The sequence below is a fragment of the Heterodontus francisci genome, chromosome 5 (genome assembly GCF_036365525.1).
Source record: "Heterodontus francisci isolate sHetFra1 chromosome 5, sHetFra1.hap1, whole genome shotgun sequence".
In the NCBI taxonomy this organism is placed as follows: domain Eukaryota; kingdom Metazoa; phylum Chordata; class Chondrichthyes; order Heterodontiformes; family Heterodontidae; genus Heterodontus; species Heterodontus francisci.
This window is the reverse complement of record NC_090375.1, coordinates 12,213,420-12,234,566: the sequence shown is the minus strand read 5'-3', so window position 1 is coordinate 12,234,566 and position 21,147 is coordinate 12,213,420. Positions and strand designations below refer to the sequence as shown.

General features: G+C 44.2%; 1 protein-coding gene across 1 annotated transcript in view; it reads left to right on the top strand.

Annotated features, from left to right (window-relative positions):
- Positions 1-20,918, top strand: part of LOC137369734 (uncharacterized) — an 83,322-nt gene extending 62,404 nt beyond the window's left edge. Inside the window, 2 exon segments of the mRNA XM_068031119.1 lie at positions 3,831-4,136; positions 15,539-20,918. Of these exon segments, the coding sequence (XP_067887220.1) occupies positions 3,831-4,136; positions 15,539-15,697 (465 nt within the window). The 3' untranslated portion in view covers positions 15,698-20,918.
- The last annotated feature ends 229 nt before the right edge of the window (positions 20,919-21,147 follow it).

The window sequence follows — 21,147 nt, the reverse complement described above, 5'->3', positions numbered from 1 at the left end:
CAAAGGCAGAACATCCAGAAGAAGACCAGTGATGAGGGACTTCAATTACGTGGAGGGACTAAAGAAGCTGGGGTTCTTCTGCTTCGAGCAGAGAAGATGAAGAGGAGATTTGAAAGAAGTGTTTACAATATTGAGAGGTTTTTGTTGGGTGAATGAGGAGAGACTGTTTCCACTGGCAGGAGGGTCGGTAACCAGAGGACACAGATTTAAGGTGATTGGAAAGAGAACCAGAGGGCAGATGAGAAAATTTTTTTTACACAGTGAGTTGTTGTGATCTGGAATGTGTTGCTTGTAAGGGCAGTGGAAGCAGATTCAGTAATAACTTGCAAAAGAGAATTAGCTAAATACTTGGGAAGGTAGAAATGGGCCGAATGGCCTCCTTCTGAGCTGTCATTCTATGATATAATTGCAAACCTTTAGGCTGAAAATCTCCTTTCTCTCCTGTGCCTAAAAGTCCTAAACAGGAAATAAGCTGAGGTGGTCTCAGCGGAAATATTAGCAAGGTGCAGAGCTATCGAACATAGAGTCATAGAGTTATGTAGCACAGAAACAGGCCCTTCAGCCCATCATCTCCATGCCGGCCATCAAGCACCTATCCTAATCCCATTTGTCAGCACTTGGCCCGTAGCCTTGTATGCTACGGCGTTTCAAGTGTTCATCTAAATACTTCGTAAATGTTATAAGGGTTCCTGCCTGTACCACCCCTTCAGGCAGTGTGTTCCAGATTCCAACCACCTTATGGTGAAAAAAGTTTTCCTCAAATCCCATCTAAACCTCCTGCCCCTTACCTTAAATCTATGCCTCCCTGGTTATTGACACCTCCGCTAAGGGAAAAAGTTTCTTCCTATCTATGCCCCTTATAATTTTGTATACCTCAATCAGGTCCCCCCTCAGCCTTCTCTGCTCTAAGGAGAACAACCCTAGCCTATCCAGTCTCTCACCGGTAATACAACAACAACCTATAAAACATCCCAAGGTGCCTCACAGGGATATTATAAAGAAAAGACAGACACAGAGCCACATGCGGAGATATTAGGGCAGATGGCCAGAGGTAGATTTTAAGGAGCGTCTTAAAGGAAGACAGGTGGAGAGGTTTGGAGAGGGAATTCTTTAGCTTAGGGCCCAGGCAGCTGAAGGCACGGCCACCAGTGGTGGAGTGTTTAAATTGGTGGAAGCTAAGAGGACAGAATTGGATGAGTGCAGAGGTCTGAAGAGAGTTGTGGGACTGGAGGAGCTTAATTGTGCACTTGTTATGGGAACTTGAAAGATTTCAACTGTTGGGTTTGTTAGAAGCAGGGGTTTTGTGCAATGTTGAAGCAATGTAGATGGCTCTTCACTCTGCATCTGCCCACGCTATAGCTGACCTGGGAGCACCTGATGTTATTATAATAAATATTTTAACAGAATTTTTGCACCATTCTGGAACATGCAGGGAAATTGTCAACAAGACAGTTTTACGATGGAGATAAATACCTAGGAACAGATGAAGGCCATTCAACCCATTGTTCCGTCACTCAACTAGATCATGGCTGATCTGTATTTTAACTCCATCTACCCGCCTTGAACCTGTAACCCTACATACCCTTAAGCAACAAAAATCTCTGTTTTGAGATTTTCATTGGACCGCCCCCCCCCCCCCCCCATCAGTCTAAACAGTTTTATTGTTAGAGAGAGTTCCAGATTTCCACTACTCTATATGTGAAGAAGTGCTTCCTGACATCACCCCTGAATGGCCTGGCTCGAATTTTAAGGTTATTCCGCCTTGTTCTGCCGCTCCCCCCAAGAGGAAATAGTTTCTCTCTATCTACCTTATCAAATCCTTTAACCATCTTAAACACCTCCATTCGATCACCCCCTTAATCTTCTATATTCAAGGGAATGCAATCTCGGACTATGCAACCTGCATTCATGGCTCAAGGCTTATTGCCTGGTATCATTCTGGTGAATCTCTGCTACTCCACCTCCTGAGGCCAGTATAATCCTTCCTGAGGTGCAGAGTCTAATCAGAGCTTTACACAACTTAGTGTAACTTGTACCTCTTCGTATTACAGCTCTCTTGAGATAAAGGCCAACGTTTCATTCGTCTGTATTCATTAATTTTTCAACTGTTCACTAGGTTCTAGTGATTCATTTGCATAGACTCCTAAATCTCCCTGCAGATCTTAGTTTCTCTCCACTTAGAAAATACACTGATCTATCTTTCTTGAGTCCAAAATGGATGGCCATGCAATTTGTAAGATAGTATTGAGCATGATTGCAAAGTAAGATATTTCCACAGCTTTGTTTTTATTTCAGATTTCCAGCGTCTGCTGTATTTTGCGGCCGCTCATAGATTTTTGTTAGGCAAAGGTATTAAGGGTTAGGGAAATAAGGCGGGTAAATGGAGTTAGGGTTCAGATCTGCCCTGATCTAATTGAATGATGGAACAGATTTGAGGGGCTGAATGTCCGCCTCCTGTTCCTATTCCTATATGGACTTTGAGTTCACCTTTGCTAGTTTATAAAGGATACCGTTTTGACTCTAAGCAGAATACAGTTATATTTTTCTGCCCATGGGTAGGGGAATTCTCCCAGATGTTCTAGCCAATATTTATTGCTCAACCAACATCTCTTTCAAAACAAAACAAATTATCTAGTCGTTATGTTTGTGGGATCTTGCTGTGTGCAAGTTGACTGCCTCGTTTCCCACAGTGACTACACTTCAAAATGTACTTCATTGTCCCGCGGTTGTGAAAGACAATATAAAGAGTTCTTTTGGCACCATTGTGTCAACCATTGAGTTGAAAGTGAGGCAGGACACTTGGTTATTTGCTGAGTCTACTGAAGATTCTGCAGTAAACATGATCGAAACTCCAGCAACCTCTTCAAATGGTGGTGACACTGTAAGCAGCCATGGATAATATTTCTCCAGCAAAGTGCAATGTGTGGGTAACCTGTAGAATCAATTCTGGTCACTTACAACAGTGATTGACGAGGCAAATAAGAAATAGGAGCTGCAGTAGGCCATTTGGCCCTTTGAGCCTGCTCTGTCATTCAACATGATCATGGCTGATCTTCTACCTCAACTCCACCTTGCCGCACTATCCCCATAGCCCATAGTTCCCTTAGTACCCAAAAATCTATCGACCTCTGTCTTGAGAATACTCAATGACTGAGCATAGACAGCTCTCTGAATGAAGAAATTCCTCCTCAGCCCAATCCTAAATGGCAGACCGCTTATTTTGAGACTATGACCCCGTGTTCTAGATCCCTCGGGTAGGGAAACATTTTCTCGGCATCTTCTCCATCAAGGCCCTTAAGAATTTTAGATGTTGAGTTAGATCCCCTCCCATTGTTCTAAACTCCAGGGAATGTACGTCGAGTCCACGCAATCGCTCCTCAGAGGACAATTCCCTCATCCTAGGAACCAGACTAATGAATCTTCATTGCACTCGCTAGGGCAAGCATGTCCTTCCCTAGGTATGTAGATCAACACTGCACACGGTACTCTAGGTGTGGCCTCACCATTGCCCTGTGTAATTGTCGTATGGCCTCTTTACTCTTACGCTCCAGTCCCTTTGTAACAAAAGCTAATATACCATTTGCCTTCCTTATTGCATGTGATTCATGTACAAGAACAACCAGGTCCCTTTGAATGTAAACATTTCCTAGTCTCTCATCTCCATTCTGGCCAGGACCAGTGATGTCACAGTATGCAGCCTTAACGTAAATGCAAGTCTTTTTTTTTTTGCTATCTGTGTATATCTCGCCGAGTGTAGTGCAAACGCCTGAGGATGTATTTTAGTATTGGCCAACTTTTAAAGCACCCTTTGTTGCTTGTGTTGTGTTCAGGATTACAGCTTGTTATACGAAGAGGCCAAGTACTTCCAGTTGCAGCCCATGCTGGTTGAGCTGGAGCGGTGGAAACAGGAGAGGGAGCTGGGCCGGTTTTCACGGCCGTGCGAGTGTCTGGTGGTACGAGTAGCCCCCGACCTAGGGGAACGGATTACTCTGAGTGGAGACAAAGCCCTGATCGAAGAGGTGTTCCCGGAAATTGGGGACGTGATGTGTAACTCTATCAACGCAGGGTGGAATCATGATTCAACACACGTCATCCGGTTCCCTCTCAATGGCTACTGCCATCTCAACTCTGTCCAGGTATGGTTAGAACTAGTGATTGGCAAGTGTTGTATGTTAAAAGGAGTAATGGTAAATTAAGGCCTTGCAATTTTAGTCATTTCTATAAACTTGAGCTCACTGAAAACACTGCTGCCTGTATCCTAACTTGCACCCAAGTCCCGTTCCCCTATCACCCCTGTGCTCCCTGACCTACGTTGGCTCCCGGTTAAGCTCCTCCCTATCTCTGTAATCTCCTCCAGCCCCACATGCCTCCAAGATCTCTGCCCTCCTCTAATTCCAGCCTCTTACCATGCCCAATTTTAATCCCTCCACCATTGGCGACCGTGCCTTCAGCTGCCTGGGCCTTAAGCTCTGGAATTCCCCCCCTAAACCTGTCCACTTCTCCACCTCTCTCGCCTCCTTTAAGATACTCCTTAAAACAAGCTTTTGGTCATCTGCCCTAATATCTCCTTATGTGGCTTGGTGTTACACTAATGTGAAGGGCCTTGGGACACTTCATGTTAAAGGCACTAAATATATGTTGTTGAGCAAGCTGAATAAAGTGTTTGTGAGGTGGAATAAATGGTAATATGGTAACTCCCTGCTGCATGATTTTTTTACTTGCACATTCTATAGACATCATTTAAGGAATACTTTCACACAACTGAAAAGATATTGGCCTAGAAATTGGGCCACCATTTTCTCGGGCACTCCCCGGCCTCCTAATTCCCCAAAATGGCAGACAGGAAGTGGTGGTCAGTTCGAACAAGATGTGCGCCGCCCACCATAATGGGTAAGAACCAATGCGCTGCGTCCTTTATGTGCACCAGATCAGACTTTAAACCCTTTGCAAGCGCCTTGGGCTATTCTATGATGATAGAGGCGCTATGTAAATGCCAGTTATTGGGGGCGCGTGCACTAAGATTTCCATGCCGTTAGGCTGCATTTTCCTTCTTTACAGTGGCCAGAAGCAGGCAGTATAGCAAGTGGAAAAGGAAGAAAAATCCATCTCCAACACAGGGAATTCAGACACCCACCCAACCTCACAAGTGATGACAGGGAGGAAGATCCCAGGAACCCACTCAATTTTCCTCCCTTATACCGCTCGCCCCAGGGATTGCCAGGAGAGGGTCGGCCGTAGATCCTGACACAGCTGCAAAAGGACATTGTTTGGACTGAGATGTCCAATATTGTAAAGAATTACACAGGAGTTACAGCACAGAAACAGGCCATTCGGCCGAGCTTTTTTTTTTATTCATTCATGGGATGTGGGCGTCACTGGCCAGGCCAGCATTTATTGCCCATCCCTAATTGCCCTTGAGAAGGTGGTGGTGAGCTGCCTTCTTGAACCACTGCAGTCCATGTGAGGTTGGTACACCCACAGTGCTGTTAGGAAGGGAGCTCCAGGATTTTTACCCAGCGACAGTGAAGGATTGGCGATATAGATCCAAGTCAGGATGTTGTGTGACTTGGACGGGAACTTGCAGGTGGTGGTGTTCCCATGCTTCTGCTGCTCTTGTCCTTCGAGGTGGTAGAGGTCGCGGGTTTGGAAGGTGCTGTCTAAGGAGCCGTGGTGCGTTGCTGCAGTGCATCTTGTAGATGGTACACACTGCTGCCACTGTGCGTCAGTGGCGGAGGGAGTGAATGGTTGTAGATGGGGTGACAATCAAGCAGGTTGCTTTGTCCTGGATGGCGTCGAGCTTCTTGAGTATTGTTGGAGCTGCACCCATCCAGGCAAGTGGAGAGTATTCCATCACACTCTTGACTTGTGCCTTGTAGATGGTGGACAGGCTTTGGGGAGTCAGAAGGTGAGTTACTCGCTGCAGGATTCCTAGCCTCTGACCTGCTCTTGTAGCCACGGTATTTATATGGCTACTCCAGTTCAGCTGGGCTGAACGAGTGTTTCTGCTCCACACAGGTTTCTGCCTACTTTACTTCATCTTGCTCCATTGAAACAACCTTCTATTCCTTTCTCCCCCTTGTACTTATCCAGTTTCCCCTTAGATGTATCTGTCCTATTCACCTCAACTACTCCCTGTGGTAGCGAGTTCCACATTCTCACCATTTTCTGGGTAAAGTTTCTCCTGAATTACCTACTGGATTTTATAGTGACCATCTTATATTTATGAACCCTAGTTTGGTTCTCACCCTTTAGTAGGAACATTTTCTCTACGTCTACCCGATCGTACCCCTTCATTATTTAAATCAGGTCACCCCACCTCCCCCGCATGCTTTCTCTTTTCTAGAGAAGAAAAGATGTCACTCCATAAAGGCCGTAAACATTGGACTTTTGAAGCCCTGGGCGCAATCTTATCACCTTAGTTCGGAAGCCCCATCCAATTAAGAGCGTCGGGCTGCACATGCTGGAGGACCAGTGGGAGCGCTCAAGGCCCTGAGCCACTGGGAGAGGAGGGTGCTGCCCCAATAGGTGGGCGACCACGGATATGCCCTCTGAACACTTCAAAAACAAGTTAAATAAACTCTGGCCATAGCTGCCAGGCCAGCATTGCGGAGGGGACCCCCTCCTGTGGCCGCAGCTGTGACCCTCTGCCATCCCAGCTCTGGGGGCGGGGATGGGGTGGTGAATTAGAGGAGGACTTTTATTCATATATAAGGAGCAAGAGGGTAACTAGAGAAAGGATTGGCCCACTCAAGGACAAAGGAGGAAAGTTATGCGTGGAGTCAGAGAAAATGGGTGAGATTCTAGACGAGTACTTTGCATCGGTATTCACCGAGGAGAGGGACATGAAGGATGTTGAGGTTAGGAACAGATGTTTGATTACTCTAGGTCAAGTCGGCATAAGGAGGGAGGAAGTGTTGGGTATTCTAAAAGGCATTAAGGTGGACAAGTCCCCAGGTCCGGATGGGATCTATCCCAGGTTACTGTGGGAAGCGAGAGAGGAAATAGCTGGGGCCTTAACAGATATCTTTGCAGCATCCTTAAATACGGATGAGGTCCCGGAGGACTGGAGAATTGCTAATGTTGTCCCCTTGTTTAAGAAGGGTAGCAGGGATAATCCAGGTAATTATAGACCGGTGAGCCTGACGTCAGTGGTAGGGAAGCTGCTGGAGAAGTTACTGAGGGATAGGATCTATTCCCATTTGGAAGAAAATGGGCTTATCAGTGATAGGCAACATGGTTTTGTGCAGGGAAGGTCATGTCTTACCAACTTAATAGAATTCTTTGAGGAAGTGACGAAGTTGATTGATGAGGGAAGGGCTGTAGATGTCATATACATGGACTTCAGTAAGGCGTTTGATAAGGTTCCCCATGGTAGGCTGATGGAGAAAGTGAAGGCGCATGGGGTCCAAGGTGTATTGGCTAGATGGATAAAGAACTGGCTGGGCAACAGGAGACAGAGAGTAGCAGTGGAAGGGAGTTTCTCAAAATGGAGACGTGTGACCAGTGGTGTTCCACAGGCATCTGTGCTGGGACCACTGTTGTTTGTGATATACATAAATGATTTGGAGGAAAGTACAGGTGGTCTGATTAGCAGGTTTGCAGACGACACTAAGATTGGTGGAGTAGCAGATAGTGAAGGTGTTTGTCAGAGAATACAGCAGAATATAGATAAACTGGAAAGTTGGGCAGAGAAATGGCAGATGGAGTTCAATCAGGGCAAATGCGAGGTGATGCATTTTGGAAGATCCAATTCAAGAGTGAACTATACAGTAAATGGAAAGTCCTGGGGAAAATTGATGTACAGAGAGATTTGGGTGTTCAGGTCCATTGTTCCCTGAAGGTGGCAACGCAGGTCAATAGAGTGGTCAAGAAGGCATACGGCATGCTTTCCTTCATCGGACGGGGTATTGAGTACAAGAGTTGGCAGGTCATGTTACAGTTGTATAGGACTTTGGTTCGGCCACATTTGGAATACTGCGTGCAGTTCTGGTCGCCAGGAGGTGGATGCTTTGGAGAGGGTGCAGAGGAGGTTCACCAGAATGTTGCCTGGTATGGAGGGCGCTAGCTATGAAGAGAGGTTGAGTAGATTAGGATTATTTTCATTAGAAAGACGGAGGTTGAGGTGTACAAAATCATGAGAGGTATAGACGGGGTGGATAGCAAGAAGCTTTTTCCCAGAGTGGGGGATTCAATTACTAGGGGTCACGAGTTCAAAGTGAGAGGGGAAAAGTTTAGGGGGAATATGCGTGGAAAGTTCTTTACGCAGAGGGTGGTGGGTGCCTGGAACGCGTTGCCAGCGGAGGTGGTAGACGCGGGCACGATAGCGTCTTTTAAGATGTATCTAGACAGATACATGAATGGGCAGGAAGCAAAGAGATACAGACCCTTAGAAAATAGGCGTCATGTTTAGATAGAGGATCTGGATCGGCGCAGGCTTGGAGGGCCGAAGGGCCTGTTCCTGTGCTGTAATTTTCTTTGTTCTTTGACTTGCTGACTCCCTGTTCTGCCGCTGCCGGGTTTCTGCCTCAGCAGGGGGCCCATCCTCTAGCGGTAAAATCCTGACAGCATTACCAATTTGCCCCTGCGTGGGCACCTAATTGCTGCTGATTAGCTACCCGCTGGTGCCAGGCAGGTAACATCCCGCCTCCCAACAAGATCGCTGGGCGGTGGGAACAGGTCAGCTAGATGACCTGAAAGGCAAATTTCAAAAATTCCCCATCTCCAAAACAGGTAAGATTCTGCCCCGAGTCCAGTATTCGAGGACTCATCGGAAAACACTCCAAGTATAAAGCCACGTCCTCCTCCTTCAAATCGGCTCCCTCCTCATGTACGAGTATCCTGCTGAACATCTTCCTCAACATCAGTGGAAAGCTTCCCACTGCATCTTGCCCAGCTTGCTGAATCAGTCTGACCCAAGAAATGGATTGGGGTGACAGCAGGGTCAGTCCCAAACTCTCCACCCGATCCCCAAATTCAGGGCAAGGGGGACATCTGGACTTAAAAGCAAATATGGACAATTACGGCGACTGGATTTTGGATTATTGTTATCCAGTAATTTCCAATGGAACCATTGCTGATCGAATTGATGTGCTGATGGGATGAGATGAAGAGGGGTGGGCGGAGGCTTGTGTGGAGCATAAACACCAGCATGGACTAGTTGGGCCGAATGGCCTGTACAAAGAACAAACAAAGAAGAGTACAGCACAGGAACAGGCCATTCGGTCCTCCAAGCCTGCGCCGATCTTGATGCCTGCCGAAACTAACACCTTCTGCACTTCCAGGGCCCATATCCCTCTATTCCCTTCCTATTCATGTATTTGTCAAGATGTCTCTTAAACGTCGCTATCGTATCTGCTTCCACCACCTCCCCTGGCAGCAAGTTCCAGGCACTCACCACCCTCTGTGTAAAAAACTTGCCTCGCACATCCCCTCTAAACTTTGCCCCTCGCACCTTAAACCTATGTCCCCTAGTAACTGACTCATCCACCCTGGGAAAAAGCTTCTGACTATCCACTCTGTCCATGCCGCTCATAACTTTGTAAACCTCTATCATGTCGCCCCTCCTCCTCCGTCGTTCCTGTGAAAACAATCCGAGTTTTTCCAACCTCTCCTCATAGCTAATGCCCTCCAGACCAGGCAACATCCTGGTAAACCTCCTCTGTACCCTCTCCAAAGCCTCCACTTTCTTCTGGTAGTGTGGCGACTAGAATTGCACGCAATATTCTAAGTGTGGCCTGACTAAGGTTCTGTACAGCTGCAACATGACTTGCCAATTTTTATACTCTGTGCCCCGACCGATGAAGGCAAGCATGCTGTATGCCTTCTTGACTACCTTATCCACCTGCGTTGCCACTTTCAGTGACTTGTGGACCTGTACGCCCAGATCTCTCTGCCTGTCAATACTCCTAAGGGTTCTGCCATTTACTGTATACCTCCCACCTGCATTAGACCTTCCAAAATGCATTACCTCACATTTGTCCGGATTAAACTCCATCTGCCATTTCTCCGCCCAAGTCTCCAACCGATCTATATCCTGCTGTATCCTCTGACAATCCTCATCATTATCCGCAACTCCACCAACCTTTGTGTCGTCCGCAAACTTACTAATCAGACCAGCTACATTTTCCTTCAAATAATTTATATATACTACAAACAGCAAAGGTCCCAGCACTGATCCCTGCGGAACACCACTAGTCACATCCCTCCATTCAGAAAAACACCCATCCACTGTTACCCTCTGTCTTCTATGACCGAGCCAGTTCTGTATCCATCTTGCCAGCTCACCTCTGATCCCGTGTGACTACACCTTTTGTACCAGTCTGCCATGTGGGACCTTGTTAAAGGCTTTACTAAAGCCCATATAGATAACATCCACTGCCCTTCCTTCATCAATCATCTTCGTCACTTCCTCAAAAAACTCAATCAAATTAGTAAGACACGACCTCCCCTTCACAAAACCATGCTGTCTCTCGCTAATAAGTTTGTTTGTTTCCAAATGGGAGTAAATCCTGTCCCGAATAATCCTCTCTAATAGTTTCCCTACCACTGACGTAAGGCTCACCAGCCTATAATTTCCTGGATTATCCTTGCCACCCTTCTTAAACAAAGGAACAACATTGGCTATTCTCCAGTCCTCTGGGACCTCACCTGTAGCCAATGAGGATGCAAAGATTTCTTTCAAGGCCCCAGCAATTTCCTCCCTTGCCTCCCTTAGTATTCTAGGGTAGATTCCATCAGGCCCTGGGGACTTATCTACCTTAATGCTTTGCAAGACACCCAACACCACCTCCTTTTTGATAATGAGATGACTGAGACTATCTGCACTCCCTTCCCTAGGCTCATCATCCACCAAGTCCTTCTCTTTGGTGAATACTTTATATATGTATAAAAAACCTTGGGATTTTCCTTAATCCTGTTTGCCAATGACTTTTCATGACCCCTTTTAGCCCTCCTAACTCCTTGCTTAAGTTCCTTCCTGCTGTCTTTATATTCCTCAAGTGCTTCGTCTGTTCCTAGCCTTCCAGCCCTGACAGTCTTTTTGACTAGGCTCACAATATCCCGCGTTATCCAAGCTTCCCGAAACTTGCCAAACTTGTCTTTCTTCCTCACAGGAACGTGCTGGTCCTGGATTCTAATCAGCTGACGTTTGAATGACTCCCACATGTCAGATGTTGATTGACCCCCAAACAGCCGCCCCCAATCTAAATTCTTCGGTTCCTGCCTAATATTGTTATAATTAGCCTTCCCCCAATTTAGCACCTTCACCTGAGGACTACTCTTATCCTTATCCACAAGTACCTTAAAACTTATGGAATTATGGTCACTGCTCCCGAAATGCTCCCCCACTGAAACTTCGACCAACAGGCTGGGCTCATTCCCCAATACCAGGTCCAGAATGGCCCCATCCCTAGTTGGACTATCTACATACTGTTTCAAGAAGCCCTCCTGGATGCTCCTCACAAATTCTGCCCCATCCAAGCCCCTAGCACTAAGTGAGTCCCAGTCAATATAGGGGAAGTTAAAATCACCCACCCCCACAACCCTGTTACCTTTACATCTTTCCAAAGGTTCTATGCAGCCTGAATGAGGATTTGGATTGAAAGGGTCGATGCAATTTCCCCAAGTCCCAGTTCCCAAAGGTTTTTGAATACTTTGAACTTTGAAACAATTTGCCTTCCTTGGTCAGCAAGGACATTTTCCAATTGAAGTAAGTTTTCAACATTTTAAGGATTATGTTGATTTGTTACCCCAAACTACACAAACTGTATGAGCTGTTATAAAATGCTCCAACGTCTGTGCAAGTGCACAAAAAGCACAAAGTTTATTGATATATCATTGATTTAAAATCTTTCACCAGTTTTTAACCAAGCCTCATATCCATCTCTCTATCATACAGGGGGCTCAATTTTTGGTTATGTCATCTTCCTTACACGCTCCATTATGTTATACAGAGTCTTACTGTTTCACAACACCAACTTTCTATTCTCGTATTTAGATAGTGCCTTTAATGTAATAAAATATCCCAACAGGAGCATTATTAAACAAAATTTGACAACAAGCCACATGAGATATTAGATGATTTGATTTTAAGAATCATCAGTTTTAATGGAGGAAGGAGAGCTGCAGAGGTTAAGGGAGGGAATTCCAGAGTTTAGGGCCTCAACAGCTAAAGGCACGCCTGCCAATGGTGGGGAGATTAAAATCGTGAATGCTCAAGAGTCCAAAATTGGAAGAACACAAGTATCTTGGAGGGTTGTGGAGCTGGAGGAGGTTTCAGAGATAAAGGGGAGTGAGGCCATGGAGGGATTTGAAAACAAGAATGTGAATTTTCAAGTCAAGGTGTTGCTTAATCCAGCATCATTCTTGGTCAGCAAGCACAGAGATGATGGGTGAACGGGACGTGGTGCGAGTTTGGATATGGGCAACAGAGTTTTGGATGACCTCAAGTTTTGAAGGTGGAAGGCTGGCCAGGAGTAGAAAAGTCTTGAGGTTAACAATGGGAAAGGTAGGAGTTTTAGCCGCAGATAAGCAGTGGCAGGGCAGAGTCGGGAGATATTATAGAGGCGGATGTAAGTAGTCTTAGTGATGGTGGATGTATGGTTAGATGCTCATCTTTGGGGTCAGATGTAACATCAAGGTTGCGAACAGTCTGGTTGAGCCTCAGACAGTTGCCAGGGACAGGGCTAGAGTCAGTGGCGAGGGACTGAAGACAATTGGTTTGGTGTTCCCAATATTGGAGGAAATTTCTGCTGATCCAGTATTGTATGTTGGACAAGCAATCTGTCAATTTGGAGACCGTGGAGGAATCAAGAGAGGTTGAGGTGAGGTGGAGCTGGGTGCCATCAGTGTACATGTGAAAATTGATGCTGTGTTTTCAGATGATGTCATTGAGGGGCAGCATGTAGATGAGAAATAGGAGGGGACCAAGGATAGATCCTTGGGGGACACCAGAGCTAATTGTGCATAGAATCACACTGAATCTACAACGCGACAACAGACTATTTGGCCCATCCACTCTTTGCTAATGTTTATGCTCCACTTCAGCCACCACCTATTTCCCACCCTAATCCTGTATCCCTCTGTTCCCTTCTTCCCATCGTTAGTGGTGGGGAAATTATTAGAGAGGATTCTTTGGGACAGGATTTACTCCCATTTGGAAACAAATGAACTTATTAGCGAGAGGCAGCATGGTTTTGTGAAGGGGAGGTCGTGTCTCACTAATTTGATTGAGTTTTTTGAGGAAGTGACAAAGATGATTGATGAGGGAAGGGCAGTGGACGTTATCTATATGGACTTCAATAAAGCCTTTGACAAGGTCCCGCAAGGCAGACTGGTAGAAAAGGTGAAGTCACACGGGATCAGAGGTGAGCTGGCAAGATGGATACAGAACTGGCTTGGTCATAGAAGACAGAGGGTATCAGTGGATGGGTGTTTTTCTGAATGGAGGGATGTGACTAGTGGTGTTTAGATTAGATTAGATTAGAGATACAGCACTGAAACAGGCCCTTTGGCCCACCGAGTCTGTGCCGAACATCAACCACCCATTTATACTAATCCCATATTCCTACCAAACATCCCCACCTGTCCCTATATTTCCCTACCACCTACCTATACTAGTGACAATTTATAATGGCCAATTTACCTATCAACCTGCAAGTCTTTTGGCTTGTGGGAGGAAACCGGAGCACCCGGAGAAAACCCACGCAGACACAGGGAGAACTTGCAAACTCCACACAGGCAGTACCCGGAATCGAACCCGGGTCCCTGGAGCTATGAGGCTGCGGTGCTAACCACTGCGCCACTGTTCCGCAGGGATCAGTGCTGGGACCTTTGCTCTTTGTCGTATATATAAATGATTTGGAGGAAAATGTAGCTGGTCTGATTAGTAAGTTTGTGGACGACACAAAGGTTGGTGGAGTTGCGGATAATGATGAGGACACCTTCCATGAGGGGCATGGACAGAGTGGATAGTCAGAAGCTTTTTCCCAGGGTGGAAGAGTCAGTTACTAGGGGACAGAGGTTTAAGGTGAGAGGGGCAAAGTTTAGAGGGGATGTGCAAGGTAAGTTCTTTACACAGAGGGTGGTGAGTGCCTGGAACTTGCTGTCGGGGGTGGTGGTGGAAGCAGGTACGATAGCGACGTTTAAGAGACATCTTGACAAATACATGAATAGTATGGGAATAGAGGGATACGGTCCCTGGAAGTGCAGAAAGTTTTGGACAGGCATCAAGATCGGCGCAGGCTTGGAGGACCGAATGGTCTGTTCCTGTGCTGTACTGTTCTTTGTTCTTTGTTTGTTCTTTGTTAGCAACAAGCCTCAATGCTGTCTACTTTTCCAATTCTACATTATGTAGTATTTATAGCACAGAAATAACCATTTGGCCCAACTGGTCCATGTCAGAGTTTATGCTCCGCATGAGGCTCTTCGTCTCACCCATCAACATATCCTTCTATTTCTTTCTCCCTCATGTAATTATATAGCTTCCCCTTAAATGTACCTATACTGTTTGCCTCAAATACTCCCTGTGGTAGTGAGTTCCACATTCTCACCACTCTGGGTAAAGAAGTTTCTCCTGAATTCCCTATTGGATTTACTGTTGACTGTCTTACATGTCTCCCCCACAAGTGGAAACAGCTTCTCTATATCTACCCTATCAAGCCCTTTCATAATTTTAAAAGCCTCTATCAGGTTACCCCTTGCCTTCTCTTTCCCAGCCTGTTCAATCTTTCCTGATAACTTGCTTTCACAGAGCTCCTTTTGTGACCTTGGGATGTCCCAAATCGCTGGACAGCCATTGAAGTACTTTTTCATTCTCACCACTCTTGCTTGATAAGAGACCATCAAAACTTCAAACCTCAAAGTTTTTGCCAAATGTTTTGATGGAATCATAGATTAACGCAGCACAAAAGGAGGCCATTCAGCCCATCGAGTCTGCACCAGCTCCCTCCAAGAGCAATCAGTTAGTCCCACTGCCCCACTCTTTCCCCATATCCCTGCAATTTTTATGTCCTTTGAGTATTTATCCAATTCCCTTTTAAAAGCTGCAATTGAATCTGCTTCCTTCACCGTATTGGATAATATTATCCAATTACCCTCCACTGGCAGCGGGGCAGAATACTGATGATTTCGGGGAAATAGTCGGTAAAGTGGCTAATTTGGAGAGGTTTTAATCAAAATAATTCTGTATTGGAAGGTGTTTGTTTTGTAACATTTGTTAATCTCTGGGGAAGGCATTGAGAAGTCTTATGCGATTTCTCAAATTGGGACTTTTTTTTATTACAAAAATAGCAGCTTGAATTCATTATATTCTGTGATTTGCCAAAAGTCAGTTTAAAGCAACTTCTTTCCCAAATGTTAAATGAATAATAGAAATTGTTAACATAAGCCAATCTTTTGGGTGGCCCAGAGCTTTAATGGTGGTCCTGGCAAGGCCAAGCTGGTTTGGAGATGTGCAGTGTTTCTCTGGTGAGATGAGGACATAAAAGTTTAATGTGGTCTGCTCGGTTGTGTGTTTCATGTCTCTAATTTCCTTCTGCAGGTCCTGGAACGGTTACAGCTGAAGGGATTTGAAATAGTTGGCTCCAGTGGCGGTGGTGTTGACTCTTCCCAGTTTTGCGAATATGTACTGAGGCGGGAAATCAGGAGATTGTCCCGTATGCCCCCTGTTATTCGAATAAAACAGGAACCACTGGACTGAACAGACCACACTCATCAACAGAGAGAGAGCAAAAACTTAAAAAAAAAAGTTACAAAAAAAAAATAAATTTAAAAAAAAAACATATTTCCTGTGCATTTGGTTAAAGGTATTGACTTTTGGTCACCAAACTGAACATAGCAACATGCCATTTCCAGGGACTGCGTCTCCATCCACTTTTGAAGCTTGTGGGACATCCTTGAAATATTTTATCATTCTGTTGGAAGACTTTTTGTTATCTTGAAAGTGACTTGGCATGACTTCAGGCAACATTGCCCCAAATTCAGAAATCTTTGCATTGAAGAAATTCATTCCTGAAACCTTTTTTTAAAAAAAAAAATTTTTTTTTTGTCAATTTGACTGCCTCAGAATAAAACGGTTTGCTTACTGTGCATTTTAACAAAATGGAAACCTGTGTACATTGATCTTGGGCACATTAGTCCATCTGAAGGTTCACTTTGGAAGTTGGGTCTTGTTTCCTCAGATGTAGTAATAATGCTTGACTGCATTCTGCCTGAAGGGAATCAGCTGGGGTAAATGTCATTTTAGAAAATATCACCAATCTCATCCAGGTCTCAGATTTAACTGATGGAGGCTGGTTGTTGCATTTTCTTTGCTAATAGCAGCACCCAATTTATTGAATTTTAACGCATAGATAATTTTTTTGAAAAATTACTATCGGATTTCCAAATACGAGTAGTCTTTTACTGTTGGTGCTCAGAAGTCTTAATTGCAGCATAGATAGGAGCCCTGTCTCAACGTTTTGCTATTTCAGTGAGGTAAGGTACATTGACACACACAATGGGGGTGCTGTTTTAACCCTGTGCTCCTATTGTTGGGATTGGTGGTGGGGTGGGGAGAGGTGATGGACAGTGGAAGTGTGAGTGACGCTGATTTCACAGCCCACCCAATCTCACTCTCAGTGGAAGTCAACAGAAAGCACTGTCGGAAAGAGCGTAAATTCAGCCTTCTACCCAATCCCGTGGGTCTCCCATCCAACCATTGCCTTCCAATGAGTCATTCCCTGAAGCACTCTGTGATTGAGTAGCTTTGGTTAAACACCTTGCCCATTGTGCTGAAGACTTCGCATTCTTGGAAAGAAAGAATTGCAGTTCCAATAATATACCAGCCCTTCAGTTTTTTTTTATAGACCTACCAGGATTTGCTATGGTGAGGCACTGTAGTCAAATAGGCAAGTAAGCTGTGTGCGCTAAGAAGCATGCTGTGTGGTGATGTAACTTGCAATTCCTTCTTGATGCAGTGTCACCCACGCTTTTCCCCCTCCCCCTGCAGCCATTCCCAACAACAGGGGGGCGAGGTTAAAATTGCACCCCCATTGTGTGTGTCAATGTACCTTACCTCACTGAAATAGCAAAATATTGAGACAGGGCTCTTATTATGCTGCAATTAAGACCTCTGAGCATCAATGTTAAGCTTTCTTGAGAATAATTGAAGGACAGCTCCCTAGTAGTCTAACTTTCAATTTGGATAGAATCATAGAACAATATAATACAGAAGGAGGCCATTCAGCCCATCTATTCTGTGCCAGCTCTTTCAAAGAGCAATCCGGTTCGTCCCATGTCCCTGCTCGTTCCTCATATCCCTGCAATTTTTTTGCTCCTTTAAGTATTTCTTCAGTTCCCTTTTGAAAGCTACTATTGAATCTGTTTCCACCTCTCTATAAGGCAGCACATTCCATTTCCTAACCACTTGTGGCATGAACCGGTACTTCCTCAGGTCACCTCTTGTTCTTTTGCCAGTCACCCTAAATCTTTGCCCTCCTCCAGCTATTGGAAACAATTTCTCTTTATTTACTCTATCTAAACCCATCATGATTTTAAACACCTCTACCACACCTTCCCTGCTGTAAGGAGAACAACCCCAGCTTCTCCAGTCTATCCATATTAGTCTGAACACAGGCAAAACCATACAAATTGGTTGAAAGAAGCATTATATAAAGATGAGATTAAATCCAGCACTGGCACAATGGGCCAACCTTTTCTCTAAGGTTCTATGAGTCTATAAATATACTATGGATAAATAACGAGGAGAAGCTTTGTTTCTCCATTTGCATTTAGAATTTGTTTTAAGAAATGTTAAATGAAGGGTATATCTTGCAAGTACTGGAGGGTAGGAGCCTCTCCTGGATTATTACTGTGGGTGGGAGCTTACTGTGTGTGAGTTCACTGCATCATTTCCCTACGTTACAGTATATCAAAATTACTTCATTGGCTGTAAACCACTTTGGGGCATTCTGAGATCAGGGAAGCGAGCTCTATAAATACGTGAGTCTGTGAACTGAATCTCATGATTTGTTATGTCTTTCAGAAAGGCTTTTTTCTTCCCTGCATCCCATTTTTAGTCTCTCTCCATCATGGAGCATTCAGTCAACAAGCGGTCAAGTCATCGGAGCAGTCAATAATTGGCCACAAAGAGTCGAACTGATGAGCTCTTTGTTATTCTTTCTTCCCCGACATCAAGCCACTTCCCTCTAGTGAAATAGGAACAGGAGTGGCCATTCAGTCCCAGGAGCCAGTTCGATTAAATGACAACATGGCTGATCTGCTGGTCTATATCTTATATCTACGTACCCATCTTAGTTTCATAACCCTTAATACCTTTGCCTAACAAAAATCTATCAGTCTCGATTTTGAAATTTTCAATTGACCACCCCCCAGCTTCAACAGGTTTTTGCGGAAGAGAATTTTCAGATTTCCACTATCCTTTGTGTGAAGAAGTGCTTCCTGACATTACCCCTAACAGCCTGGCTCTAATTGCTTACTTCCTTTCAGCCAGCAACTCCTGACTGCGACTGAGATCAGAGAATAGTTCAGCACAGAAGGAGACCATTTGGTCCGTTGATTCTGAGCCAGCTGTTTTGAAGAGCAATCCCACTCCTTTTCCTCTACTCTGCTCTTTCCTCATATCCTTGCACTTTGTTCTCATTCAAGTGTTTATCCAATTCTGCTTAGAAGTCTACCATTGGAATCTCTATCTCCCATCCTATCAGGCATTCCAAATCATAACGACCTGTTGTGTAAAAAAGTTTTTTCTTATGCTGCCTCTGTTTCTTTTGACAATCATCTTAAATCTGTGTCCTCTGGATATCAACAGATATTGGAAACAGTTTATTTACTCTATCTAAACTCCTCATGATTGTAAACACCTTTATCAAATCTCCTCTTAACCTTCTCTGCACTAAGGAGAACCCCAGTTTTCCAGTCTATCCACATAACTGGAATCCCTCATCCCTGGAACCATTCCAGTAAATCTCTTCTGTATCCTCACCAAATCCTTTATGGCCAGAGATTTAACCCTCTGCAGGATTGCAAGCACTATGGTGCATTCTACCCTTGAGTAGAACCATGCACTGGAGCTCGATCAATGCATTGCAGTACATTGCAATTAGATGGGCACTGGAATTTTCTGCGGTATTTAAAGCTTAAGCTCACATGACTTGGCTTTGGGGATCTGATATTAATGACTACTTAAATTTAACAGTCAAATTAATTGAAAGCAGATTAGAAGAACGTTCTGTTTACCTAGAACAGATTACAAGGCTGTTTTAGACCTTTGTTGCACTTCGCACAAAGAGGAAAGAATTGGGGCCAATGTTGGTGTCACCATTTTCACATTCACTGGTATCTTCAAACTTACGTCTTGCCTGCCTGCATATTGAAATGGATAATTGTTATTTTATTAGGTATAACATATACTTTGAACCTGAAAAACAGGTTATTAGGGAACTGACTCCAGTGCTATTAAATCATATCTTATCACTAGCAGCCCAACATTAGCGAGTAAAGTAGTACATTGATTTACATAGAATATTTAGCACAGAAACAGGCCATTTGGCCCAACTGGTCCATGATGGCACTTATGCTCCACGTGAGCCATCGCCCAACATACTTCATCTCACCCCCCATCAGCATATCCATCTATTCCTATTTCCTTCATGTACTTATTATCTAGCTTCCCCTTAAAGGCGTCAACCGCTCCCTGGGGTAGCAGGTTCCACACTCTCACCCCTCTCTGGGTAAAGAAGTTTGTCCTGAATTCCCTATTGGATTTATTAGCGACTAACTTATATTTATGGCCCCTGGTTTTGGACTCCCCGAGAAGTGGGAACTGATGTGTGTTGGTCATTGAACTGAAGATAGCTTTCATACAACCGTCCATCAAGCCAGCAGAATCATATTGAAATGCATATTACACGAGCAGCACACTACCTGGGTTGTATTTATAGGACCAAATCCAGCTAGCTTTCAGTCCTGTTGTGCATTAACTGCTGTGATGTTAATCAGTGTAACTGTCAGCCACCAATTAAACCAGCCTCTCTAATTTATACCACCCCCTCTGTTGTCAAAAATGACTGGCTAATTTTCTTTGTTCGAAAGAATGATGTATACATAACAGAATAACTTTCTACAATAGTTCTATAATTCATGTTTTGGAATTCTTTCCAGCGAAAATGGAATAATTGGATAAAATGCTCACATTTGTAGAGTACAAAGTGCTGTCACATCCAGAAAGCATTCAAAGGTGTTTTAACTAAAAAAATTTGTCCTTTTTTATTCATTAAATATTGTAAGTTGAGCTCAGTTTAATTAAATGCACACTAACTGCAAATCCTCTATGTCAAAAGATCTTAATGATGAAAGGATTTGAGCTTTAAGATTTGCAGTTCTGTAACCTCTCACTAACCTAAAGTGTCCTGCACTGAAAGGACACAAGTTGTATGATTGGGTTTTAGTTTCCTTGTTTTTTTTTATATGTCTCAGCAAATGCAAAGCTTCTTACCGAATATGCCAGGACACGCCAGTGAATTAATTGTGTATCATTATCTAACGTTCCAACTGAAAAATAACAGACAGACCACAGCCAAAATACTGTGGATCTTGAACAGATTTTCAAAGTGGATTGACAATGCATTTTCATAGTTTTATGACAGCTTACTTTCCCATCTCAACAGCATCAAAACTATATTATATTCACTATTTCAATTTTGAATTTAAAAACCAGGTAGGAGTATATTATTAGCAGTCAATAAACATACTTGGAATATTCCGCCTCTTGTTCTGCAGTAGAAATGCAGATCCAACACTTGCCATATTTAGCAACCAGCAACAAACTCTGCACTTTGTAAAGACTCCAAAGATGTGTAACAAGTTATTATTCTGTCATAGTCACTACGTATTCTTAATAAATGTTTCATTTGACTGAACATTTTGGGTAACAGTGCCAGCACTGGTTTTATATGTGAATGAGGTACAGGGTTGACAATTATTGGCAAGGAAAAAATGATAAATCACCTCCCACCTTCTCTGTCAATTTGTGCAAAATCCCATTTTGCAAAGTTACTAAGACTTCATCATAAAATCTTAAACTTTAATATCTCTCAAGTCACAATGATCTCCATTAGCTAGTAATATATTTAAAGAGAAACGCCAGGA